The 27,887-nt window shown below is 49.2% G+C and overlaps 2 protein-coding genes and 1 long non-coding RNA gene across 5 annotated transcripts in view; 1 reads left to right on the forward strand and 2 right to left on the reverse strand.

Annotated features, from left to right (window-relative positions):
• The first annotated feature begins 25 nt into the window (after positions 1-25).
• On the forward strand, positions 26-4,470 carry LOC309658109. The gene is made up of 2 exons (XR_014262037.1): positions 26-245; positions 422-4,470. It is a non-coding gene; the product is annotated as an uncharacterized lncRNA (long non-coding RNA).
• A 343-nt stretch (positions 4,471-4,813) lies between these two features.
• SLC35E1 (solute carrier family 35 member E1) lies at positions 4,814-21,577 on the reverse strand. The gene is made up of 6 exons (XM_082456301.1): positions 21,025-21,577; positions 20,552-20,622; positions 18,239-18,376; positions 17,067-17,192; positions 8,276-8,521; positions 4,814-7,795 (listed from the first exon to the last, which is right to left on the reverse strand). Exons 1-6 carry the CDS (start codon positions 21,446-21,448, stop codon positions 7,565-7,567), a joined length of 1,236 nt encoding a protein of 411 aa, XP_082312427.1. The 5' UTR covers positions 21,449-21,577; the 3' UTR covers positions 4,814-7,564.
• Positions 21,578-23,839: 2,262 nt separating this feature from the next.
• Positions 23,840-27,887, reverse strand: part of MED26 (mediator complex subunit 26) — a 39,924-nt gene continuing 35,876 nt past the window's right edge. For all 3 annotated transcript variants that reach the window (XM_082456299.1, XM_082456298.1, XM_082456300.1), the window contains 2 exons: positions 27,252-27,326; positions 23,840-26,595 (listed from right to left, as the gene is read on the reverse strand). In XM_082456299.1, the coding sequence (XP_082312425.1) occupies positions 24,943-26,595; positions 27,252-27,326 (1,728 nt within the window). In that variant the 3' untranslated portion in view covers positions 23,840-24,942. The remainder of the gene's footprint in view (positions 26,596-27,251; positions 27,327-27,887) is intronic.

The raw sequence follows: 27,887 nt of genomic DNA on the forward strand, positions 1-27,887 counted from the left end.
GACGCGCAGGAGGGGCTAGCGAAGTGCACGCGCAAGGGCTTTCCCGCGCATGTGCGGAGTGGGCCCAGGAACTGCTGGAACAGAGGGGACGGTCGTTAGCCGCGGCCGGGGCGTTTTCTCAGCTCAGCGTTGCAACCCGAAGGCTTGGCCGGCCGCGTTCTCCGCGGGACTAGGGGTCCTGGGGTGTTCCTGCCCTGGTCAGGGCCTGTTTCCTCCTCGCGGGGCGGCGGTAAGGAAAATACGAGGTGAGGTGCGTCTGGGCGGCTTCTGGGCCGCGACGCCCGTCACATGCTCCCGGGCTCGCCCGGAGGTAGAAACAGAACCAGGAGGCTACGGGCTTGGCGGGGATGGAACTGAGCTTATTGAGGTTCAAAAGAGCCTCCCGCTTGGTTTCTTTCTCTCGATCCAACGCTTTGATAAGGAAGATTTTAGGGCGAGCGGACCCCACCCTCACCTCCGCCGGCCTCAGACTGAGTGCCTCTTTGGATCTCGCGTGGCTTCTGTGCAGTCTTTCAAGCAGCGGGGAAGGAGTGAGCGCCCAGGACCTACGGGTGCTGGGCCTTCTACACTGCGCGTCCAGAGGGCAGGGCGCCATCCTGCAAGATGCATTTACGTTGCATCCAAAACGATGATGGTAAAGTTAACGCATGCTAATTGTGGGGAAAATTAACAAGCAGCAGCAAACATTAGGGAAATGTAGACTGTGGACTTGCCCCGTAATGTGACTCTCTCTCGAGATTGCCGTTAACATTAACACTTTATTTGGCTATACCTCTCTATTTTATGAAAATGTATATCTGTGTGTTTTAGATACATTTCTTTTTTGTTGCTACGTAACTTCTGACGCTTATGGATTGTCTCCTGTACGCCAGATATTGCCTTGGACCAGAGGCTGGCAAACTTTTTCTATAAAGGGCCAGATAGCAAATATTTTAGGCTCTTCTGGCCAAGAGCCAAAATCGAGGCTATTCTGTAGTGCTTATATAACCAAAGAGAAAAATGTCCAGAACACTTTTTATTGGTGGAATTTAAAATATAGCAATTGAGTACAATTTAAATAATTTAGGTCTAATGAGAAGAATGGAATGCTTTCCTGGGTATTCCAAGTCAGTCTTTCCTGTCATCAATTGATTGCAAATGTTCACCTGTAAAGACCATTCTTGGTTCACAAAAAGGCAGGTTGGATGTTGCTTGTGGATGAAACAATGAACAAGTCAGACCTAAGCTCTTGCTCTCATGAGCCCACGGTCTGGGTAGGCAGAGACCCATAGATCAGTAAACAAATATATCATCTCAAAGGTGTTATTGAGGAAAACAGAAGGGTGCTAAGACCATGATAAGGCAGGAGGGTGGTGCCTACACTGATAGGGTTATCTGAGAAGGCCCTTGGGTGGTGAGGTTTGCACTGAGATTCCACTCCAGAGCCAGCTATGTGAACATTCCAGGCAGAGGGAATGTTCTGTTTAGTATAATGCTCAGTAATCTGGATAGTGTGATTTTTCCATGCCAGTAAAGAACTATATCAAGAAGCTTTAACTTGTGATCCACCATGGATAGATTTCAGAGATAGCACTCATTTTTGTGAGTTGAAGATACACAGCACTTATCAGATTCTTAACGGAATCTGTGAACCAAAACACGTTACAAATCTATCTGGTCATTTTTAATGACTGCATAGGACAATGTGGTGTGGATTTACTATAATTTTTTGAAGCCAGACTCTATGGAGTCTCTTGAGTTGGTTCCACTTTTAAACCACTATTAAAAGTTTTAGTGTATACAGAGATCTTGTGGTCAAAGGGTTTGCACTTTTAATGCTGACGTTGCTCAACTGTCCACCAGAAAGGTTGTACACCCGTGACTACTGCTATCATACATTCATCTCATAGTGTTTAAAATGCCGTTTGAGACTGGATATGTAAGCATCACAAGGCCTCCCCCAGGCTCCTTTCAGTGGGCTAAATCAGAATCCGTTGGTCAGGAGAAAGCAGTAGAGAGAGTTGCTAGAAGTAGAGGCTCCTGCAGACCGACATGGTCTCCAAGGACCTGGGAACAAAACTCTTAAGTAAGCAAGTAAAATGCACACCCCTTGGTGAGATGAAATTGCTGAGGGGCCCACCTAACAAGCAAAAAGGAAAGAATTTAAAACACACACACATACCCACTTTGGTCCTGCAAATGTGCTGTGAGGAATTTATCCTAGATCAGAAGCATGTGCAACATTGTGCGCTGCAAACTTATCCCATTAAAATAGTATTTAGGGGCTTCCCTGGTGGCGCGGTGGTTGAGAATCTGCCTGCCAATGCAGAGGACACGGGTTCGAGCCCTGGTCTGGGAAGATCCCACATGCCGCGGAGCAGCTGGGCCCGTGAGCCACAGTTACTGAGCCTGCGCGTCTGGAGCCTGTGCTCCGCAACAAGAGAGGCCGCGACAGTGAGAGGCCCGTGCACCGCGATGAAGAGTGGCCCCCACTTGCCACAACTAGAGAAAAGCCCTCGCACAGAAACGAAGACCCAACACAGCCATAAAAAATAATAATAATAATAATAAATTTAAATAGCACTTGACAAACAGAGGGAAGAAAAATATAGTTATAAAAAAATAGTATTTAATGTGCAGCAATAGGGGTTGGTTAATTGTAGCACATCTTATAATACCATGTACACAGACACAGAATCAAGGTATAATATTTAGTAACAAGGGAAATGTTTCTAGCATATTTTTTTAAAGCAGTTTACAAAGTAATATGCACAATATGCCAGTTTTGAAAAAAGTGCATATATGCTCTCCAGAGGCAACTGCTGTGTCCAGCTTCCTGTGTATTTTTTCAGAAGTAAACTATTCACAAGCACCTTTATATATCTCAGCGATATATTTTGGAAGTTGTTCTTTATCCCATTCTTTTTGACATCTGTATAGTATAGATAATTTTTTGGCTTTAATAATTTTTTTCTAACTTAAAAAATATATAGACTATAAAAATATATAGACTAGAAAAGTTGTTACTAAAAAAAGTAGGGGGTTGATTGAGGAAATCTAGGCCCATCTAGACCTATGGTCTCAGTAAAGGAAAGCTTGGTGTGACTGTCACCTCATCTGCAATAACTGAACCCCATGTGATCAACTAGCTGAAGCCATGGCAGGAGGAATGTCATGTGGGAACAGAGAAGAAGGTCCTATCCTGTCCTAGACATGAGCATTCCTTGGGCCTGATCATGTGTCACCAAACGAACCTCTGGTCACAAAGGAGCTGCCCTGGGGAGAGAAAGGAGGAGTCGTGTCTGGGAGCAGACATCCCTGAGGAGGGGTTCGGGCTCTGGTATCTGAGCAATGAGGCCATCCTTAAACCTGGCCCTGCCTGACTTATAAGGCAGTGACACCATCCCCAGCAGAGCCTCTTGATGCCCTGCTGGAACCACAGCAGGCAACTGCAAAGCGACTTGGGTCATCTGGACATCAGGGCTCCTTCAGGGTCTTACTTTAGCAGTGTGGCCGAGGCAAGTGAATTGAAAGGATCCCGTTTGATTGCACCAGCTCCTCTTCGGAGTGTATGACAAACGTGAGGAAAAACAAAACCACTCACTTTATTGAGGCTGCTTTGCAGGGCAAAGGGCCCTGGGCTTGGAGTCAGACACTTGGGTTCCAGGCGTGTTCCATGGACCAAGCCTGACTTTCTCTGTTGCCATTTCCCTCTGTAAAATAGGGCTAATACCTGCCTCTTGGGTTCTGATAGTTAAACAAGCATATATAATACAAAATGTGCAAATAAAATACTCTGAATTGAAAATGCAAGCCAAAACATTCCCATCTGCCGCTTGAATAATTATTACCCTGTACTTCCTTTAGCATTTTCTGCCCCGCCTCCAACACAGCACTTGTGTGCTCCTTAGTCACACATCCATAAATTAAGCTGAGTGCTCTGAGGGTAGGAGGCTTACGTATCTGTTTCCTGTACTTGGCACAATATGCACAATATGCCAGTTTTGAAAAAAGTGCATATATCCTCTCCAGAGGCAACTGCTGTGTCCGGCTTCCTGTGTATCTTTTCAGAGATAAACTATTCACAAGCACCTTTATATATCTCAGCGATATATTTTGGTGCTCAGTAAATCACTGAACGAAAGGATTATGAATTAAAAGGATGTGGGCAGTCGTTTTAGGAGAAACTCATACCCATCAACTGTGATTGAAGGAAATTCTTTGTTGGGAGTGGTTTCTGAGTAATTTGGGGGGAAATGGGCTTGGAGGCAGACTTCAGTAGCTGTGTGATCCTGGACAAATGACTTAACCCCTCTGGGCCTCACTTCCATGTGTTACAAGGTGAAGGGTAATCCTTTGTGGATTGTGTGTGAAAAGCCCACATGTAGCAGGTACTCTGTTGTTTCTCATACAGATGTAAGCACAGCTCTCACAACATTCTTGGATTTTCCATGTTATTCTGTTCAATAAAGGCATGTCAATAACTGTTAAGCTGTGATTCTAGTTTTATCCTACTGGCTCATAAATTCACAAGTCACATGTTTAAATTTTGGCTCAGAAAAAATAAAGTTGCAATACACCTGGATGTGGGAACCAAGTTGGTTTGCTCTTTCTGCCTCTTACACGTTTTTTTGTTGCTGGGCACACTGACGACAGGGTCACTCAGAAAGGGACCCTCACTGACAAACTGGGGCCAATCTTGATTCCCTGGAGACCACCATTTATTTTTGGTAAATGCCATCCATGAATATACACAGTATCATTCCCACAGAACAGTCTATAGCATGAAAAGTCCTGAAAACAAGGTGACAATTGGAAAAAAGAATTCACAATGTTCAGATTCTTCAATAATTTAATGTTCTATGCCCTTAAGGCTGTTAGACCTTAAGGTATCCAGGTCTCGTTATGTCCCAGTGATAACAGAGGGCCTGTTGCATGATGTATGCCAAATACACAGTAAAATCCAGAAATTCCAAGTGCTTCTTCATTTGAACCTATTTGGCTTCTCTCCTTTGTAACAGGGGTTTGATTTTCCCAATAATGAATGAATTAAAATAAGGTGCTTAAAAATTCCACACTGAGTCTCAAGATAGTGAACAAACACTATTTAAAAATGCCCTCTGAGCCTCAGTTTCCCCTTCTGTAAAACGAAGGAGTTGGGTTTGAGTTAGTTTTGCAGACCATACCACGGATGGGTGAACTAGCTGTCACAATACCCAGCAGTGAGGAGGTGAGGGGAACCAAGCTGCAAATTGGATGCGAGAGTGGGGTGGAGGGTTGAGCCAGGGCAGCAAGTGGCTGGAAAACTGGCCTTAAAGGGGTCAGTGTCAGCTTTGAACTTTCAAGTCTCAAAAGTATGTCTTCGTCTTGTGATCTGATGATTTGGTCTAATATGATTGTCTCTCATTCCAGTGTATGTACTCACTGTAGATTTATGTACAGAACTAAATATCCCATTTATTCATGTATAAACCGTAATAAAACCAGTCAGATATTTCCCCTCACCAGCAGATCTTGCACTGGAAACGGAAAACAAATATACACATTTCAGCAACCTCAGAAATTTCATTAAACCTGCACAGAGGCATAATTCATTTTGGAGTTCAATTATACGTTCAAGGAATCAGCTCCTATCATAAAGACAACTACCGTAATGTCTATGCCGTGCAAAATTATCCCCATTTATTGTGGTTCAACTGCAGACTCTACTGCCTCTGGTGAAGGCACTCAGCAAGTTGTTTTCACAAATAACACCCTTCAGAACGGCCCCTTCCTGTTTTACACAGCATTGTCTCAGAACTTGTGGCCAAAGTAATTCAAAAGCAAGACGATGACAAACAGGGACTCCTTAGGCCAGTGGTACTGAACTCACAGGCCACAAGGGGACCCTGTGACCTCTCCAGGAGCTGCCCATTCATAAGCTGACAAAAATGTAACCTCTAAATACAGAATTCTAATTATCAAAAACAGGAGTCGAGCGGTACTTCCTGGTGAAACAGAACCGTCTCACATGCCAGGAGGTAAAGGGTGACCCGATATCCCATCTGCTGATCAAGCCAAGTGCCTGTTCAAGAGGCTGGGGACAGGGCTGAAGGAAGAAGGCGGCCATCAGCGAAGACCCTAGCAGCCAAGCAAGTGGTCCTTTCCGAAGGCACAGTCTCTCGTGATGCCAGGTGTCCTGACCTGGACCTCAGCACGTGGGTTACCCACTAGGGTCACATAATTTTCCTGGAGTGATTTTGCCAAAACCCAAACTTTTTCTTGACCAAAGACTGATTTGGCAAACCAAATCCTAGCTTGGTGCTTGCCCCTTCACTGGGACATGATTCAGATACTAAATGCAAACACCACAAGAACAGCTAATGGAAATCAGAGCACTGAGCTCTCATCTATGACACAAACTATCGAGATGACATTCTTGATTCATCTCACTTTCAGGGACTGGTCACTAGAAAAGCTAGTGACCAGCTTTTCAAAACACTTCATTCCTTCCTACTAAACGCAGAAATGTGCCGAGACAGGCATGGCCAGCAACTTCTTGTTTTTAAATGCTTAAAAACAAAAGGGTTTTCCAACCATAAGCCGATCCTCATCCATCCTGCATCCCCTAAGGGGGATGGGGGCATAAAAACACAGACAGCTACAAAATTTGCCCTAGAAAAATGCAAGATCCTCATAAAGCCAACATCACCCCACCAAACATCCTACTAAGTCAGCACAGAAGTGAAGGCTCACAAGACAAAACAAATATTATAGAAATAGAGATTGAAACACTGAACATGATTTCCTCATGATCCTTCTCACAGCCCTGCGTCCCCTCCTCCTTGCTGCTCCGAGAGGAGAGATGCCCCGCTCCAGCAAGGGAAGAGGGAGCCCAGGAGACAGCGGCCCTCTTTCCCTCTGGATCCGGGCACACGCCACCTCCGACTTTTGGGTCAGAATTAGGCTCTAAGAATTCAATGCTAATTACAATAGCTTTGCACTGGGGAACGTTTGCCAGAACTGCAAACAGCCATGGGGCTGACCAGAAAGCTGAGTCCATCTTTGGGGCTGGAGATGTTTTCAATAACCGTTACACTCCTCTGCTCCATGGCTGCACCAGTCCTATGCCTACCTGAGCAGTGGAATTAAAGCGGCTAGTCTGTCACCAAGCACCACCCTAGGGTCCTTTCCTTGCCACCCTCCCTGCAAACCACCTCTTGCCCACTCTGAGGTCTGTGTCCTTTCCAGAGAGGGTCCTGGCTGTTATCTGGAAAACAGAACAAGACCTCTGAAAAACATGACTTGGGGAGTAAGTCCACACAGAAAGGTAAAAGCCGGCCGAGATTTCCACATGGCGACGCAGCCCTCAGAAGACAGACTCCAGGAAGAAAGGGCATGAAACACCAGAGCTCGGGGGCAGTGGTCCCCACTGCAGGGACGGCGTCCTGCTGCCCCCAGGGGGCCGGGAACCCCAGGGTCTTCTGATGGTTCTGCACCGTCCCTCCTCGGCCGGGTGGTACATTCACTGGTTGTCAGAAGTTTCTGGTACTGCTGGGGGGTAGGAGGGAGGATTGGCAGAACGTCCTGCCCTGGTCGCTAGACTCTACACGTCGTAACGGTTCAAAGTGTACGAGTTTGGGTAACTCTGCCGGCTGTACTGGAAGTGATCTGTCAAGATGTTGTTGCGGACGTACTGATAGTCCCCGTGCTGGGGGAAGAGAATGCCGTTGTGGGGCTTCTCCAGGGCGCTCCGATGATGCTCCTTACTGCTCAGGTCCCCCGTCGTGACGGGGAGGAGGTGCTTCCGGGCTTGCTGATTCGCGTCATACTTGGTCTGCGAGGTCAAGAGAGCAGTGAGACCATTGGCTCCTTGTCCGGGACACGCACAGAGGACAGAGGGGAGCTCGAGATTCACGGCCAAGCAGCCTTCAAGGCCAACACAAGTGGCACCCCTCGTGGGGCTGGGCATGGCCAGTGAACTGTTACTGGACCGGCCCTACCTGCAAGCCATCCCACAGCCTTACATCGGAACAAACAGAATCTTCGCAAGGAGGGAGTGAAATTCCCGATAAAGCCGCAGTAGACCCGAGAGTCACACTGGAGTGAGGCATGAGCCTGGGGTCATCTACGCAGGAAAAGGAAGCCCCGGGCAGAGGGGGTGGAGCCAAGACCATAAACCAGTCAGTGGCAAAGCTGGGAGCTGGAACCGGGCCTCTTAGTTCCTGGTGAGGCCCTTTCCATTCCCTGCCCCGACCAACTCTTGGTAGACTCCCTGGGCGTCCGGGGGGACAGCCTCCCCCCACCCCAGGCTCACCTTGTTGTACAGAAAGACTCCCAGGATGGCCGTCATCATGCCCAGGACGTTGGTGCTGGTGACTGGGTTTCGCAGCATGATCAGGGACACCGTGATGACCATGATTCTCTTGGTGGCGTTGGCGACCGAGTAGCTCAGAGGGCTGATGAGGTTGAGGATGCTGAAGGCAATGACGTTCTGGGCAAAGTTACAGAAGCCGCTGACAGCCAGGAGCAGAAGCGTCCAAGGCCACTGGGACACATAGGTCTACAGAGACGGGGGAGCAAGAACAGCACTGCGGTCACAGGCTTGCCCTGGCGGGGGTGGTGACACACAGTGGCTTATCAGGGTCACACATTCGCTGGGGAACAGACCCAGGTGGGTCATCGTGTGATACCACGTGCTTTATCTATACAACCTCTGACCTTCACGACACTCCACATGGAGCAACAATAATAATAATCACCACCCTTTCCTGCTGAGGAAGCGGAGGTTCGGGGGCACATCAGCTACCCAAGGGGTGCAGAGTATGACACAAACCAAAGCCTTCCCTTGTCCCTGTACAGTGAGGGCCGGGGCTCTGGGTTAGCAGAGCGAGGTCTGCATTCTGGACATCACCTGAGTCTGTTTGGGCTGCTAAGATAAAATACCACAGGCTGGGGGTGCTTACAAACAACATGTTTATTTCTCACAGTTCTGGAGGCTGGAAGTTCAAGATCAAGGCGCCAGTAGATTCCGCATCTGGGGAGAGCCCTTTTCCTGGTTCAGGGTGGCACCTTCTCACTGGGTCCTCACATGGCAGAAGTGGCGAGGGAGCTCTCTGGGGTCTCTTTTATAAGGGCATGAATCCTATTCATGATGGCTCCACCCTCATGACCTAACCACCTCCAAAAGGCCCCACCTCCTAACACCATCATGTTTGGGGCTTAGGTTTCAACATATGAATTTGGGGGGGTGACAGACATTCAAACCATAGCAGACATGATGCATTGTATAAAATGGGGAGGTCCTGGGAAGGCAGCCTCTGGGTGTGTGAAGACCCCCCCCTGCCCAAGGCTGGGAGCCAGAGGCTCTGGGTCTGCCCCATCGCTGGGAACCCCGGGCAAGCTGCTCGACCTCTCTGTTTTCTTCATCTATGAAATGGGGAAGACTGACCCCTGATAAGTCCACACAACGCTGCTGCTATGAGGATCAAATGCAATCACAGCTTTGAAAGTGCTTTAAAACAATCCCAAGCCAAACAAACAGGAGGTGATGCTACCGTCAAAACTTCAGTTACCATTTGACCCTCACCAGAAGGAAGCCACCCTAATGAAGGGAACCCAGAAGTCAAGAAAGCACAACTAGCAGACATCGGGACCACAGAGCTCCTCAAAGAGCCTGGGCTGATCCCAGGCCAATTCCCAGGCTGCTCTGGCCTTTGACAAAGGAGGATGCAGCTGGGTCCCCCCAGGACAGTGGTGTCTAGTGGCCCTGCCAGGATGGGAGCTGCAGCAATCTTAGGGCGGCGGCCTGATTCTATCTCTGCCACCCTCTGATAGGGAACGACAGTCCTCTTAAAGGTGAGGGAGATCTGAGTAGGTGACCTGCTCAGAATTGCCCAGAACGTCGCCCTAGTTGGGATAATAGCCTCTGTAAGGCAAGTGAGCCCACCAGCACGCCTTCAGGGTGAGCTGGCCTGTTCTCCCAGCAATTCTTCCCTGAGGTGACCCATATGGACTTCCAAGCTATCTTTACAAGGCAGCCAGCTTGCAAAGATATCTATCTTCCAGGAAAGGAACCCAGCCAATCCAGCTTTTTAAAAGAAATGACATAACAATAAAGTCAAGTGTTTCTTCCTCCCGGTGGATAGTTCCATGTGTTTTCACACATATATTGATTCATGTAGCCAACACTGCAATCAGGATTCAGAACAGCTCCATCACCCTGTAACACTCCCCAGGGCTTCTTTGTGCAAACCCCCTCCCCCAACCTAGGCAACCACTGATATGTGCTTCATGATAGGTTCATCTTTCGGAGATTGTCCTATAAATGGAATGATACAGCATGGAACCTTCTCAGACAGGTTTCTTTCATTCAGCATAATGCCTCTGACACCCCCCCACAAGTTGTTGTAAGGGATGACAGTTGGTACACTTTTTATTGCTGAGAAATGTTCTGCTGTACAAACATACCGAAGTTACCTTGACCATTCACTTGTTGAATGACATCTGAGTTGTTTCCAATACTTTGTGATCATGAATAGAGTTGCTATAAACATTCATGTACAGGCTTCTGTGTGAATGTGAGTAAATACCCAGGAGTGAGACTACTGGGACACATGGTCAGTGTATGTTTAACTTCAGAAGAAACTCCCAAATGTTTTCCAGAGTGGCTGCATGATTTTGCACTTGCTCCAACGATATATGAGAATTCCAGTTGTGGCCCAGCCTTGACAAACATGGTACTGCCAGTACTTTTTATTGTAGCCATCCTACTGGATACGAAGTAGCATCTCATCTTGGTTTTAATTTGCTTTTCCCTAATGACTAATGATGTTGAACATATTTCACATGCCATCTGTACAATCACAATGGTGAAGTTCAAGTCTTTTGCCCATTTTTAAGCAAGTTGTTTTCCTACTATTGAATTTTGAGAGTTCTTTATAATATATCCTGAACACAAGTCCTCTGTCAGTATCTCATTGGCAAATATTTTTTCCCAGTCTGTAGCTTGCCTTTCTTTCACTTAATAGTGTATTGGAAAGCAAAAGTTTTTAACTTTGATGAAGCCCCCATTTACCAATTTTTTTCTTTATGGACTGTGCTTTTGGTGTAATGTCTAAGAACTAATCCCAAGTCGTGAAGATTTTTCTTGTTTTCTTCTAAAGGTTATCATTTTTGCTCTTAAATTTAGGTCTAGAATTCATTATGAATTAAATTTTGTATAATGTGTGAGGTTGAAGTCAAGGTTCAGTTTTTGCTTATGGATGTCCAATTGTTCCAACACCATTTGTTAAAGAAACTATCCTTTCTCCATTGAATTGCCTTTGAACCTTCATCAAAGATCAGTTACCCATATTTGTGAGTATAAATTCCAACTGTCTATTCTGCTCCACTGATCGATGTCTCTCTCCACCAATATCCATACCTTTATACTAAGCCTTAAAATTATGTAATGTGATTCCTCCAACTTTATTCTTCTCTCTCAAACTTATTTGGCTATTCAAGTTCTCTTGCCAGTCAATGTATGTAAATTTTCCAATCAGCTTTTCTATATTAAAAGAATTTTAATATATATAGGTATATATCTATTTCCATGTATACACACACACACAGATAGATTAGTATCTCAACTTTTTTTTCATTTACACCCTTGCCAAGGAGAAAAATTAAAGTTAAAATTTAAGTAGTGATTTATAGTTGAATTAATACTAAAGAATAAGATTTTGTTGGGTAGAGAGAATTTTATTTCATCCTTTCAAATCTGTATTTCTTTTTTCTTTTTCTTGTCTTATTGCCCTGGCTACGATGTCAAGTATGATGTGGAATATGCATGGTGAAAGTAAACATCTTTACCTTATTCCTGAATTTAGGGGGAAAAGCCTTCAATCTTTCATCATTATGATGTTAACTATATATGCCCTTGATCAAGTTGAGGTAGTTTCCTTCTATTTCTAGTTTGTTGACTTTTTAAAACTCATGACTGGATGTTGGACTTTGTCAAATGCCTTTTCTGCATCAGTTGGTATGAATACATGATTTTTGTTAGACTATTATAGTAGATTACACTGACTGATTTTCAAGTATTGAATTAGCCTTGCATTCTTGATTTAAATCCCACTTTTTCATAGTGTAGCATGCTTTTTATATATCACTGCATTTGATTTGTTCTAATACTTTGTTAAGGACTTTTGCCTCCATGTTCATGAGGGATTTTGGTCTTTTTCTTGGTTTTGTTATGAGCCAAAAGAGTTCCTTTCCTTTTCTGTTTTCTGGAGGAGACTGTGTGGAACTGGTGTTTATTTTTCCTTAAGTGTTTGGTAGAAATTACCAGTAAAACCATCTGGGCCTGATGACTTCTTTTTAGAAGGTTTTAAACTACGAATTCAATTTCTTTAATAGCTATAAGACTCAGGTTATCTTTTTCATCTTGACTGGGTGCGTTTTGATAGTCTGTGGTTTATGAGGAACTGGTCTATTTCATCTATTGTTGAATTTATGTGTGTAGAGTTGTCAGTAGTATTCTTACGGTTTTAAGGTCTGTGAGTTCTGCAGTGCTATTCCCTCTTTCATTCCTGGTATTTGTAGTGTCTTCTCTCTCTCTTTTTTTTTTTTGGTCAGTTTTGCTTCAGTTGAAAAAAATTTTTTTTCTCCCTTGAGACTTCCTCTTTGGCCCAGGGATTATTTAGAAATGTGCTGTTTAATTTCCAAGTGTTTGGAGATTTTCTCATTACCTTTCTGTTATTTACTTCTGATTTCATTAGGATCAGAGAATATACTTTGCATGTTTCCAATCCTTTTGTTAAGGTTTGTTTTGTAACAAATATGATCTTGGTGAATGTTCCACACGTACACTTGAAAGAATGCCTATTCTGCTGTTGTTGGGTAGCGTATTCTATAAATGTCAATGAGACATCCAGTTGGTTGACTGTGGTATTCAGTTCTTTATTCTTGCCGATTTTCTATAGTTCTATTGATTTTGAAGATTCTATATTTGCTGGATATAGAATTATCTGTTGATAGTTCCTTAGTGTCAGTACTTTAAAAAAAATGTTATTCTACTTCTGGTTTTCATTGTTTCTGATGAGAAACCTGCAGTCATCCAAACCACTGTTCTCCTATAAAACTGCGTCATTTTTCTCTGGCTGTTTTGAAAGATTTTTTCTTTGTCTTTTCATCTTTTTCTCTCTGTGGTTTAAACTGGATAATTTCTATTGATTTATCTTCAAGTTATGGACTTTCCTCTGTCACCTCCATTCTGCTTAGCCCATCCAGTGAGTTTTTAAGCTGTTTCTTCCATTCTGAAACTTCCATTTGGTTCTATCTATCTTCTGTTCTTCCCATGTTTCAAGAGCATTTTTGGAGCATGATTATATATCATTGCTTTAAAGTCTTTGTCCAATAATTCCAACATCTGGGTCATCCCAGTGTTGGCATCCATTGATTATCTTTTCCCACAAGACTTGAAAATTTCCTGGTTCTTCCTATGCCAAGTAATTTTGGATTATATCCTGGACAGTTAGAATATTATAAGACTGTAGGTCTTATTTAAGTCCCACGGGGAATGTCGATATTTGGTTTTAGCAGACTCAGTTGGGTTCAGGCTACAAGCTTGAGCAGCCTCCTGTGGGTTGTGGTTCCAATGTCAGTTCTGTTTTCAAAGCCTTTTCAGTGGTACACAGCTCTGTCCTGAGTGTGCTCTACCCAGTGGTCACTCTTGGTCCTGGGTAGTAGTCTATCCTGTCTTTGTATGCTGCTAGTATCAGATTCCCACATGTGCAGCTCAGGAGTGGGCCCAGGATTTCATGTTTTATGAGGTCACTTTCTCTGGGTTCCTCTCTCCATGTCTCCTTGGTACTTTATGGTTTCTGAGGGCTCCCTCTTTCAGTCCTCCAGTCAGAAAGTTGGACTTAATTACCCCATTCTGCTGTGTCTTTCCCACAACTGCACCTCCTTTCGGGGGCCAAGCAGTGGGAGGATGAAGGGAGAAAAAAATGCAATGGGGCTAATCCCATCCTGTGACTGCAGAGGGAGGCTGCCCCCCTCAGCATCTCAGGTGCCCATGGGACCTGCTGCCGCCACCACCATGGGATTGCTGGGGGCCTGGGATGTGAGAGAACAAAGGAAACAGAGAAAATGGGGGATTTCCTCTACTCTCTCTGAACACCAGGAATCTCCTTTCCCCGTCTGCAAGCCAGCATAGAGGGCTTTTGACTCTGTTCTCCCCCAGTGCCCACTTCTGCATTTCCGGCTGCCTTGAGTCCAGGCTGGAGACACAGGAGGCAAAAGAAAGGCAAACTCACAGATGGCTCAGTGGTACTTTGCAATCTGGTTTTCTCTACCAGCCTGCCTGCTCCCATTTACTTTTCAGTTTTCAAATATCTGTTTCACACATCCTGTCCAAACTTTAAAACTAGGCTTCCTGCTCCCAAGTCTGGAGATCCGTGCCTGGCTTCAGTTGAACTGTTGGCATCAGGGCGGGGAACTGCCCGCTGTAGCCTTTGCTTCTTGGTAACATGGCGAATAGCAGACCCCAGCTGATATTCTCCGACATGAGCCTCCTTCCTTCTACTATGGAGCGCCGCACTGGAACAGAGCTAACTCACCTGGCTGCTGTGGGAGACACAGGGCAGAGAGGAGGAGCCCCGACAGGAACCCCGCCTTCAGGCGGCAGCACTGTGGACTACTGCATGCTCCTAGGGCTGCTGTTAAAATGCACAAGGGCCCCATCAAGGTAGAAAATAGATGGCCTCAATGAGAAAAACTAGAAGAAAACCGAAAAATGTCCCAAAATACAAGAGAAAAGCAAAGCAAAGAGAGCAGACAAAAAGATAAAAAAGAGAGAGCAGAGCAAAGCCTACGTATACCTGTTTGTGTGTATACACACAGACCCCAATGAGTTGTAACAGAACTGATGCCAAACCTATAGACAATACTATGCAGCCAATAAAAGGAACAAAAAAGACCTAACAGGTCAGTATGGAGTGATCTTCAGGACATGTCATTGAGTGAAAAGAGCAAGGCACTCTTTTCTAAGTATCTAAAAAGCCACTTCTTGTGTAAGGAGGAGGGAGGTATGAACACACTTGGCCCTCAGTATCTGTGGGGCGTTGGTTCCAGGTGCCCCCTATCTGAGGATGCTCAAAGCCTCTCATATAAAATGGCGTAGTACAATTTATAGTCGGCCCTCCATATCTGTGGGTTTCACATCTGCAGATTCAACCAACCTTGGATGAAAATTTTGATCCTTGGTTGAATATGGGGACTCAAAACCCATGGATATGGAAGGCTGACTGTATATAGACATTTGGTTATGTCTGCGAAAAGAAACACTGAGAGGGTAAACCAAGATCATAAAAATGGCTACGTATGGGGGTCAGCAGTGGGGAGGCAACAGGGATTGAAGTTAGACTTCTTTGAATAAACCCTGTCACATCTTTTTGGGTTTGGAAATATAAAGGTCTGATATATTCAGTGAGGAAAAAAAATTGCCTGGAAATTGAAAACAAATGGAAGTAAAGGAACCCAAATGCACAAGAAGTTGGTGACAGAGGCACACTGTGAAAACAATTATTTCAAGTGCCCTTAGAACAGTATTCCAGTTGTACATCTGTAACGAAACCTGTTTTAAGGACAAACAGAGCTGCAAAGAAATCTTAACTGTTTCTCTGTACGCTACCTGCAGTTGTCTGGTAGGGATTCTCACTCTGAAGCAGTTGTATGTGTGTACAGTAGAATCATGCATGAACAGTTTCTGTAGTATATTGCGAATAAGAAATGTTGTGAGAAACCAAGTGTACCAGAAAAGACACACACACAAAAAATCAAAGCAGTAATAAATCCTGCAATGTTAAATTGGAATTAGAATGAATCAGGATAAACTCTTCCCTCCGCCACCAAATACATCTTTCCTAGTTTTTTACTGCCAAGGCTTAAAAACAATGACAACCCAACAGCAGTGAGCACACGCGGCACTGAGACGGTATCTCTAAACACGACTCTCTCTCTGCTAAAAGCAACCCGGATCCCTGAAGGAGTGGCTGATTGCAGGTCTGGGATGGGAGGCGCACAAGATGAGGGAGGACATCCTGTGGGGCCAAAAGTTACCCAAGGCTGATATGTGCTATCAGAAGGGCAGGGAGCCAATAAGAAGGACTCCATCAGCCCAGACAAGATACTCTGAATATTTTTAAAAATAACATGTACAACTGACAAACACAAGTTCACAATGATACTGAAAAGTAAATAAATCAAAGAACCCTCCTTCACCCAAAAGAAACCCTCAACTCCCTGGTTAACACTCCCTGGTTTTCTTTACTCTGAAAACTGGTAATTAGAAGGAAAGAGAAGCAGTAAACTGCTTTTCGTGCACTGTACTTCCAGGTAACAAACTAGTTCCAGTTGATGATGGAAAGTTCTTCACAGAAACATTATAGCTAATCAACATGGAAGGGAAGTTAGAACACAGAGTCACAGTTGCCTCACCTGGAAACCAGAGATAACCTCCACTACGTCCATAGGTGGTGGTAGGGATTAAAGACCAATGTCAAGAATCCAGTCAGACCTCATTAAGCCCTAATAAACATTGACTCCATCTAACTCGGGCCTGGAAGAACCTCCTTCTTATCACTGTCACCTGCATTAGTTTCTAGCACATTCTCTGGAGGCTGGTCCTGTAGGTGGTGGGAAGATGCTCTTTCCTGTGCCCAGAGAGCTATGGATACATCTGGTGCCAATGGAAGTACAGAGATGACACCAAGAAAGGACTCGAGCAGTGCAAGCACAATTTCCAAAAGGCAAAGTGAGATCTGAACCAGACTGTCAGGATGGGAAAGTTGCCTGTGCTGGCATTTTTTTCTTCCTTGAATGCACTGGCACAAATGCAGCAGCTATCAGCAGCTGGGATCTAGCACGACAGAGAAGGAAATGCACAGGCAGCCTTCTTGCTCGACTGCAAGCGGTGTGAGTCATCAAAGAGCTGAGGGCTAAAAGGGCTGGCTGTCAGAGGCCTCAGATGCCCCAAAGTCAACACAGAGGCGTAACTCCCTGACAAAACACCTACTTTGGAACCAGTTAAGAAAAGGGCATGTTCTTGACACAGGCCAACTCACCAGGTCGCTGCTGACCAGGAAGGCCGAGAGGTCCACCAGGACCCACGTGGGGATCATAAAAAAGATGGCATGGCAGCCCAAGATGTTCAGCAGCCGGAGATGGTGGATCCTTGAATCTCTTAATACCTGAAGGGAGAAAACCTCTTTAAAGGCTGATCGAAACAATAAGTGGCAAGAGAGGCTCCACTTACCCAGGCCCCAAACATGGTGACTGTACATTAACCCTGACATCTGACCTTGACTGCCAAACCTGAAAGCACACCTATGACGAGACACACAGCCCATGTCCAAAACAAGCACAATGTTTCGTACGTGAAGGACCGAGAAAAGAAAAAAACAAAACAAAACAAACACAAAAAACACCAACACTCAATGCTGGTGAAGCTACAGTAAAACAGGCACTCTGAAATGGCACTGGTTAATGTCTGAATTGGCATATAGTTCCAGAAAACAACCAGGCAAAGTATATCAAGAGCCATAAACATCTCATACCCTCTGACCCAAGAACTGTAAACCTATCAAAAGGAAATAACCTGAGAGACAGAAAAATGTTATGCACAAAGACGTTCATTACAATATTATTTATAGTGAATAGCTGGAAATAATCTGCATCTGCAACAGGGAAACCGACTGCGTTACTTGCGATACCTGAAAAGATGTGATTATTACTGGAGTTAGGAGCAATAACTTTCAATGATATGGGGGCATGCAGTGTTGCAATAATAAATGAACGAGCAAAATTTGAAAAATATGTATAATATTACAACTCTAAAAACCGTGCAGGAAGAAACTCTAGCATTAATAGTAGTTCTCCTTAGGGGACAGCACTGTGACTTTCCTCAGTAAAGAGGAAACCCTGGGGCAGGGGGCAGGTCTCTCTTGATTCTTTGTCTCCAGCACCTACTATGGTGCCTGGCACACAGTAGGTGCTCAATAAGTTTTCTGATTTCTTTTCATTGGGCTTTTCTCCATTTTTTCACATTGAACATAGGCGAACTTTATAATAAAAAAACAGAAAAGCTATTTAAAAACCAAACAAATAGAAACCAGCAGAAGGGCAACAGGATTTGTTTTGTTCCAACACCGAAGAAATCCCTACTCGGCCACTTTTTTTTAGATGCCACCCGCACACCCCTGCAACACCAGGTGCACCCTGGATGGCACCCAAATACCTTTTTGGAGAAAATATTCTGAAGCGAGAAGCACAGTGTGGCAGCAAGGGCACTGACAAGCCCCCACATGTCGAAGGACAGCTCCGTCACAGTGGCCAGCAGGACGCCGCTGATGATGGGGATGAGTGACAGGTACACCTGCGAGAGGAGGGCAGGAGGGGCTGATGGGCCAGGGTTGAGCTGGGCCACCCAACACAGATGACCAGAGGACAGCCTCAGCTGCTGTCTCTTCCCTCCCCAAAAGGACACCGCCTACGCCTTTGAACAATGGTGTTAGCCACGACAGTGATGCTCTAGGGGGCGCTGCGGGGGGTGGGGCACAGATGGTTCTCGGAGTACCTGAGGGCAGGGCTGTATCACTGTGGGTGGCCCCACCCCCTATACCATCACTCCCATTAAGAGCCACAAACCAGGGCTGGTCCCAATAGGATCTATCCAGCTGCCGCCACCAACACACCAGGGCCTGAAACTTCAATCCTCTGAGAGGCTGGCCGGGTCCCTCTTATTTCGGGCTCTTCCAGCATGCAGTTATCCCTGGTAGGGACACTCCCCCGACACCTTCTCCGGCTGGAGACCTCCCTTCCCTTCAGGTGTCAGTTCACAAACACAAGAACTTTCCCTGACCCACCTCCCCCTAGACGCTGTCAGTTTCCTCTGCTGTGTGTTCTAGGGAATAGCGCTCTCCATCCACTATAAGCGCCCTTTACATTGTCTGCGTCCCTGCACTCGCTTAGGGCAGCTCCTTGTTCACTGTTCTATCCTGGTGCCCAGCACACGGCAGGCAACCCAGTAACTGTTGGCTGAAAGACCGAGTAGCGAGTGCCATGATAGGGGGCCCTCCAGAAGGCTCAAGCTTTCCAGGGCCTAGGGCAAGGAATGGCCCTGGAGCTCTGGTGGCTAAAATGGGATCCATTCTCCACATTTAGCTCTTCTTACTCCTGGCTCATCCTTCTCCTACAAAGGATACTCTTAAAGCACTTGGGAGACTTTAGGAGGGGGTGGTGAGGCTCCCCACCCCGCCAACGCCCACACACAGGGCCGAGGGAGGCCTCTGAATTCCAGAATTCCTGCTCCCCCCACTACTGGCTGCGGCCCTCGGGCTCTCCCTTTTGAAGTCCCATTTCTTCCCCTGAGATCAGGAATGATTACCCAGCTTATCTGAACAGGGTGGGGCCACACTTACTCTATCATTATCCTTAGTCTCCTGCCTAAGCCATTCCCCTGTCTTTCCTCTCTGTGTAAGGTTCTGGCTCCCTGCCCAAGCCGGGTACAATGTCCCTTACAACAGGAAACCTGATAAACACAACGTGATATGGAGAGATGCAGCCGCACACCTCTCAGGCAACTCCGACCTGGGGAGACAAGTCACACCTGACTTCACCCTGGGGGTGGGCTGCAGAGCGCACCCAGATCTTGCAGGGGAAAAGACTGGCTGAAAGAAAACATCAGCCAGAGGTGGCCCCATTTCTGTAAGCTGATCCAGGGCACCGCCGTTCTAAGTTACATAAAATACAGGATGCCAGAAACCGACCACATAGGAAAGAGGAGCTCTGTCCAGCATGAAATGGATTCCAGCTGGGACAACAGGAGTCCCACTTCCACTTAAGGACACAGGGAAAGGCTGTCTCTGGCTGACGCCACAGCTTCTCTCCCTCCAAGCCAGGAAATACCCTGGCCTGGCATCTTGAACAGACCCTGAATTGTGCCCGGAGCATCTTCCCTATGCAGCCCTGGGTTCTGCGTGTTGTTTTCACTTCCATTCCCAGACAGTCACAATTCCTGGCTGTTTTTATTTCAAGACTTTGCTGGGTTTTGCCAAAATCGGACTCCTCTAACTAGCATTTCACTTCTGACCCCAGAAGTCCCAGCCTGACCGCTATCTCTTGCAAAGATGTGAAACTCTGTCAGGAGTTCCGTTCCAGCAAGGAGTCGGATGTTCCAAGGATGTTCCAACCCTGACCCCACTAGAGGGGCATGGGGTGTCTGGTCAGGATGGGACCAAGTTATCCAAGTTGCCTACCAGCAACCCCAGGTAGGTAATCAAAGCAGGGAGGAACGCTGCACCTGAGATGGATGGCAGCATCCTGAGATCACACAACCGAGACAACTCAGGAACACACACCCCACACACCACTGCCCCCAGGGTGATTCCAGAACATTAGAAGCAAAAGAGCTACCAGGTCTCTAAGCTGACTTCCTTATTTGACAGGAAGCCAGGCAGCCTGCAGGCCAGGAACCTGGACCACGTCACCAGCTGGGCAACAGCCGGAAAGCCCTTGGGGCCCCCACTGGCCCAGAGCCCTCCTGGGTTACCTTGGTGCTCTGTTTCTCCTTCATGATGATCCGGGACAGGAGGACCACCCAGATGGGCATGGTGGCCTTGACTGCAAAGAGAGGCAAGGGGCGTTCAGGGAGCTGTTCCTAGTCCCAGAACCCACCCTGGGACTCTGTCCCAACTCCACTGGAGGGGCGGGAAGGCTTGGCAGCCCCTCAACCTGCTTCAGCTCTTCTATTTCTGTGGGCCTTCCCCCTAACCCAACAGTTCTGATCCGCCCTGCTCAGCTCCCAGCATTCTTCTCAGCCCTTACCTCCCCGAGACCCCTGTGCGTGTCCCTCTCTTGCTAAAAGCTTTTGGCGGCCTCCAGCGCCTTCCGGACATTAGCTGACTTCTCAGCCCGGCATTCCTGACCGTCGACAGCACCCCGGCCGGCACGCTCCTACCCAAGAGCCGAAGCCCCAGGCGGCGTGTCCCGGCCGCCGCCCCCTAGGCCAGCCTCGGCACCCACCGGTGTGCGCGTAGGACACGGGCACCTTCCAGATGCTGACGTGCGCGGACACTGACGCGAAGTACTTGCCGAAGGCGAGTGGCAGCACGTAACGCGGGTAGAAGCGCGGCGGCAGGAGCGGGCCCGGCGACTGATGCGGACTGGGCCCAGGGCCCGAGACTGGCGGCGCCGGGGGCACGCGCCAGGCGCGGAGCAGAGGCGGGAGCCCCGCGCACAACGCCAGGATGTGGCACAGCGACACGGTCACGGGGAACGGGAAGGCGCTCAGGATCACCTTGTTGACCACATTGCCGCCCGCGCTCAGCGCGTACCACAGCAGGCACAGCGCCGCCACCCGCGCGCCCTCGCGCGCCCCGCCGCTGCCGCCCGCGGCTCCTGGGCCCCCGGCGCCAGCGCCCACTCCCACCGCCGCCGCCACCGCCATCCTCCCCAAGCGGCCGCCCCTTCCCGCCCGTCCGACGGCCCGACGCCGGGCGGGGGCGGGGCCGGACGGGAGCGGGAGCGCCAGCCAACGCCGCTCCCCATTGGCCGCCACCTCTCGCGTCACTGACACGCGCCGGCAGACGCGCCGCCACCACGTAGCGAGCGCAGGCCCCGCCCCCTCCGGAAGCCCACCCGGGGGAGGGCGGGGCCGGTACCGGAAGCGGAAGGAAGGAACGGGGACCGTGAAGCCATAAGGGCTCTTCGAGCGGTGGGCTGGCCAGGGGGATCGGGGACGGGGCCCCGGAGCACAAGCAGGAGGGGCGGGCGGGAGCGTTAGGCCCCGCCACGTCGGTGTCTGTGAGCGGGCGATCGAGTTCGTGGGTCAAACCTCGATGTCCGGGCTGCATCGGCGCCCTCCAGCCAGATTCCTGATGGCCGGCGGCGGACAACGAAGGTAAAAAACCAGACCTTTCGGGGAGAGAAACCGAATTGTAAAAACCTCTCCTTGGGCTAAATTCTTTCTGCAAACCGGGAGCGAACTCCCGTGGCTGGACTCCAACAGAGGGGCCAACCTCAGAGCGCTCCGGAGCACGTTCTGGGAACTCGATGTGCGCTGTGCGGTGAAACGAAGATGGTATTACCATCTTCATTTCACCGACTGACGGACCGAAGCCCAGAGAAGGGAAGCGACGTGGCTTAGGTACTCCGGCCAATTTGGGAGCCGTGGTAATGGCAGCCTCTTCGGACACCTGTCTCTAGGGATCTGCAGGAGGGAGGGGCGTGGTTTTGGCCTCGACTGCTGACGCCCAAGGACCGGCTGGGATAGAGCAGCCCCAAGCCGCAACGGAGGAAAACAAAACGGTGTTTTCGGCAAGATGATCTTATACTAAAGGACTTTGTTCGAAAAATCATGTACTTCCAACTTTTGGGGGGATAGGGAGTGTTAAAATTTCCTTCTACCGTGTCCTTACTTGGCAAATTAAAAAGTGACAATGGGGAGGGTGGGAGGGAGGGAGATGCAAGAGGGAAGAGAAATGGGAACATATTGTATATGTATAACTGATTCACTTTGTTATAAAGCAGAAGCTAACACACCATTGTAAGGCAATTATACTTCAATAAAGATGTTAAAAAAAAAAAAAAAAGTGACAGCCCAACTTGATCCCCCAAATGTTGGTGGCAGGTCTTAGCTTAACCTTGTGTTCTCAGAGGCAGGCAATATCTGTACTCTAGGGCTTACCAGATACTCAGACACAGGAAAGGTGGTCCCTGCAGGGGGTGGGGGAGCAGTGACCTCCCTCAAAGCCCAGGCCTGAGAGAAGGACAGGCTCATTGGATGGCAACCTGCACCCTAATAGCTTCCAGCTGTGCCTGTGACCCTTTGTCACAAGAATAATGTCACCCTCAGGATACCCACATGTCAGCTGGCCATATTACAAAGTGAGAAAACAGGTACTGTGGACTTAGGAAACTAGTTACTCCACAGCACAAATGGTCCTGCTGACATGCTTTTTTTTCCCCCCTAAAGTTTGATGATTTTAGTCCTCACAACTCTGAGGTAGCACTTGCATCTCCCAAATGGGGACAGGTGCATGGGAGTAAAGTGATTAGCCCAGATCCATACAGATGGTAGATGGCAGGGGCAGAGTTCAACTTCACACTGCCCTTAAAGTTATTCACCTACTTTTTCTAGGAGTGGGTGTGTCCTGCACCAAGGCTATGTCAGAATTCCCCCCTGGCTCTGAAACTGTGGTTCTGGGTTGACTGAATGTTCCTGGACCCCTTGGTTTGCCCTATGGGGCTGCCCCTCTAAAGGGGTAGCTGCTTCCTTACCTGTGAAATTAAGTAGCTATGGACAAGAAGACCTATGCCAGAGTGGAAAAAACTAGAAAGCCGAAGCATACGGTTTCAGAGACAAGGGGGAAGAATTAAAAGATTATCACTTTATAGTCAAGGAAGAAAAGTTATTTTTTAAAAAGTCAGCCCCAGCCACATAGTAAGACAACCCCAGGCCTGCATGGGGAGTTGGCAGCCTGGGGCTAGGGCCAAGGGCTAGGCTGCCAAACATAGCTTGGGAGGGCTTCTTTCTGGGGAAGATGAGGTCTGGATGGAGACGGATGTGGCCCCTTGGTCTGTCACCCAAAGCTAGCAGGTGACTCTAGAGATGGAAGAGGCATCGTGGCCCTGAGTGAATGAAAGGCAAGGTGGAGGTCAGTCTCCATGCAGAAGGCTAATAGGCTGACTTGGTGACTTTGCCCTGCCAACCTCCCCACGGTCTGGCTAGCTGTGGGGCCTGAACCGTGGATATGGGGTCCAGGTCTTGGCTAATCCAGAATCCAGAAAGGGCTGATATGGCTGTAAAGGACCAAATTAAAAACAGTTCTCAGACTGGTTTGTGCAAATGTTTTTTTTTTTTTTTTTTTATTTCCACATTTATATCACAAGGTGTCCACTTACTGGACCAAATAGCAAAGTTGCTCCCTTCTGCGTCCTGAGAACACAGAAGTCTAGGTACTGTACATTCACTAAGGCTCCTTGTTTTTGCAAATCGCGTTTATGACAAATAACCATAAGGCAAACGAATCTAAAGGAATGGTTATGAGTGTTTCCAGCGTACAGACAGGTCTCTTCTCACCCAACAGTACAGCTTACACACCAGTAGCACCCACGGTTACTTTTGTGTTTTTTGGGGAGGGGACTCTAGAAAGGTGAACTTTTCTAGATATGTGCAGGAAGGGGAAAATGAAGAGGGAGGAACAAGGAAAGTTATTCGTCTGACGGTCAGATGGAAGAGGGGGGTAAAATAAACTCTAGAAAACTTAAATTTTTGCAGCATTTCTTTAAAAACTGGGTTGTAACTGAAACCAGATACAAATGTGTGGACGCCCAGGGAGCATGGGTCAAACTGGCTGGCAAGCTGGCCTGCCTGATGCCAGCAGCTCGCTACAGCTGAGAAGCTTCTGGCACCATGATGGAAAAGCTGGCCAGGTGGGGTGCAAACAGAGGCCACAGCGTTGCCCACTGCCTCAAACACTCAGGGCCATGTTAAAAAACAGAAAATGCAGAGATGAGATGCGTGCTTCTGTTGCTGTGTTAAAGGTAACCTCTTCCACAGGTTTTCTGTGCCTGCCTGCAACTGAGGTCCCAGCTCACCAGGGGCTGGGAAGCGTCCGCACCTCTTCCGGGGTGGGGGGCTAACGCTTTTTATAGCTGGTTTGCTATAGAGTTCTGAACTCACTTTGCTGGCCTTCCTTCCACGTGGTCCTTCCTTTGCAATTTTGTTAGTAAACTGGTAGCAGCATTTCACAAAAGAAGGAGAATTTTGAGGGAAGAGCACAGAGAGACCTAGAGACTCTCACTCCCTCTCCCTCCCACCCTGGGCCGGACCCCCACCCCCCACTCCGGATTCCCAACCACTGGAGGCGGCCGGGCCCTGGCGCCCGCCCTCTATGGCTGACTGCAAGGTGGGAATGCACTTAGAGCCCGACAGGCCAGTCAGTCCAAGCAGACATAAGGCAGAATGTTCAACCGCCCGTCGTCGCCGTGCGGGTCGAGCGATATGCACTGCGTCCAGTCATACCAGTTACCCTGTGTGTCCTGACACCCGTTCACCCCCGGCCACTGATGGGCCTGGATCCTGTCCAGATCGTCCTGCGTGACCTCACGGCTTAGCCCTGGGAGGTCCGTGGGTGGGCCGTGAGGCACCAGCACGTGCGGCTTCCGGGCCCCGCGCCGAGTGCTCTCCTCCTGCTTCAGGTACTCGGACATGAAGTGGTGAGCGCCCGGGGTCTGTGCGCCCGACGACGAGAGCAGGCTGCTCTGCCGGCTCAGGTAGGACTGGATGATCTCGTTGCGCGACAGCTCCTTCCAGTTCGTCTGTTCAAAAGGGCTCTGGAGGCTGGCCTTGGCCTCGGGCTTGTCCAGCTCTGTCCTCGGCTGCTCTGTGTGCACAGGGCTGTCAGCCCGCACTGGCTCTTTCTGGGTCAGAGGTTTGATCTGTCTCGTCATGGGGTCAAAGGTGAGCTTCCGCTCTTTTAACCGGACAGGCTTGACACCTGCCTCGGCCACCTGCCCGTCCAAGTTAACCGTGTAGTCACGAGGCCGGTACCTCTTCTTCTTTTTGCTGTCCGAGCCACCGGAGGAGGCAGCATCGCTGTCTGCCTTGGAGGAGTCCGGGGAGAAGCCTGCCCGGGGCAGGAGGGGCTCGGCCGGTGGCAGCCCTGCCTTGCAGCCCGACCCTGCGAGCCGCTGGTGGCCCTCAGGCTGCTCCAGCCAGCGTACCGGGCTCTCTGCGCTGGGCAGCAGCTCGAGCCGCCGCACGGGGGGCGTGGACGGCTGGGCCAGCGGAAGCGGTGATGGCACCTGCGTGGCATCGAGTGACTGGGGCCGAGGCGAGGGACTGGGCACGGAGCCCTTGTATGTGTACGGGCTCCGCTGCCGGGCAAAGGAGCCCTCGTGCCGTGAGTTCCGGGGACTGAAAGAGCAGCGAGGCGGCCCCTTGGGGTGGGGGGGACCTGGAGTCTCGTCCACCCTGTCCAGCTGCTGCAGCACCGCAGCCTTCGTCTGCAGGCAGGGCCCGGGGGGCTTGCCCAGGCCCGGGGAGCTGGTGTGTGGCCTCACGGCATTGACGGGGATCTTGCCACTGTGCTTGTCATTCTCGCTGTGCTCCAGGCGGCTGCCCTCGGGGCCCACGTGCCCACTGCCGTCCAGGGGGCCGGGGAAGCTCTCAGGGCTCCCACTGATCCCGTTGGTGGGGAGGGGGGACGAGTTGGCTACCAGGGAGTCGTGGCTCACTTTGGAGACCTTGGGAGGTGGCCCAGGGTGACCGAGGTCACGCTGGTCCCCCCGGCGCTTGCGGCTGCCCAGCCTGTCCAGCCGCTGCCCGGGCAGCCTCTGGATGTCATTGCGGTTCTTCAGGTCATGGATGCTCTTGGGCGGGCCGGCCACCCCTGCCTCCGGCCGGCAGTTATGGGCGCCCCCGTTGGCCGAGCCGGGGGCACCCCCCAGGCCCCGCAGTGCAGCCTCATTCTGGTGCACAGGCTCGATGAGCTTCTGCCAGCTCCGCAGCAGCTTCTTGGCCCGCTTGGCGAGCTCCTCGTTCTTTGTCTTCTTGCGGACGTCGTTGATGAGCTTCCCAAGTCGGGTTTCCTACAGCCAGAGAGAGACGATGACACACTTTTAGGACAGGGTCACCCCATGAAAAGGGAGCTGAGACAGAAACGGGGGGAAGGGCCCCATGTCTCTGAAATGACCCCACTGGCCCCTAAGCCACTGGCCTCCCAGACACAAAACCTACGAGGATTTTGGGTCCCTTGTGACATTTAAATTCTCAACTCCCAAGTCCTCAGACCTTATGGTCCCGGAGACGGCATTCTCAGAAGCATCATCTCACAGGCTCCCAACTCCTGGAGGCTGTGGACCATTTAGGTCTACTGCAAAGCATCCTGGGGGAGCACATTGTGGCAAAGGCAACAGCAAACAGAGGGCCCTGAGCCAGCGTCACTCACTGGAACCTCTGCTGGGCATGCACCCCAGAGTGTGCAGGGCCTCCTGCAGAGAAAGGGGCCCCAGACTAAAGCCACCCATTTCCTGCAGTGCCTGTGGGAAGACGGTACTCTTGGAGCATGTGCTGTGGGCTGGCACAGTGCAGGCCAGGAGGGCACGCCCCCCTCACTCCTCTTAAGGCCCCGCTGGGCCAGTGAGCAAAGTCTCTGAGGCTCCAAGAAGCCAGGAAAGACCTGGGTTGGGGCAGCCCAGGCCTGGCCCTCACTGCCCTCCCTAGTGCTCAGGCCAGAAATGCTCACCTCCAGTGCCTCTTTGGTAATGGGGTATTTCTCCAGGCTGGAGATGACTTCCTGCACCGCCACCATGTTCCGGATCTGCAAAACAAGAGCCACTGGTCAGACCCCAGGCACTTCTCCCCGTGCCAGCCTGCTCCAGAACGCTCCCTTTCCCAAGAGCCAGTGGAGCCAGCATCATCAAAGCCCCCACCTCGTGCAGCCTCCTAGCTGCTCCCAGGGGCCAGCATGGCACCCAGCGCGCACCCTCCGGTCTGCCTCCTCTAGTGCATGGTGACCAGTTTACCATGAGCCTGTCTATGGACACGCCCACCTGTCGAAGTGGCTGTCACACAGCTAAGATTCACTGTGTTTATGAAACAAGATTCGCTCTTCATATGGGAGATGCACTCAAATCTGCCATCTGACGGGAGGTTGAAAGATTTATCAAATAAAGTGCACCAAGTTGAAAAGAGCCATACATAATAATCTAATCAATTTAGTTAAATTAATGAGATCGTCAGAGTTCATCTAAAGACACCACAAGGAGAGCAAAAGCCAAAGTGGGAGAAGACCAATGCCACAGGGCCCCAAGGATCCATCTGAGCATACAGAGAACTTGGGCCAGGAGACACGAATAGGAACTGGACAAAACAGGAGGTC

This window comes from Balaenoptera physalus, assembly GCF_965194825.1.
Source record: "Balaenoptera physalus genome assembly, chromosome: 3".
Classification (NCBI taxonomy): domain Eukaryota; kingdom Metazoa; phylum Chordata; class Mammalia; order Artiodactyla; family Balaenopteridae; genus Balaenoptera; species Balaenoptera physalus.

Bases quoted from the DNA above. Each gene is read 5' to 3' on its own strand.
- SLC35E1 (XM_082456301.1), bottom strand. From the start codon at position 21,448: ATGGCGGTGGCGGCGGCGGTGGGAGTGGGCGCTGGCGCCGGGGGCCCA. The intron at 18,377-20,551 runs GTAACCCAGGAG...CTCCTCTCGCAG, and splicing joins AGGAGAAACAGAGCACCAAG to GTGTACCTGTCACTCATCCC. The intron at 8,522-17,066 runs GTGAGTTGGCCT...CCGTCTCTGTAG, and splicing joins TCCTGGTCAGCAGCGACCTG to ACCTATGTGTCCCAGTGGCC.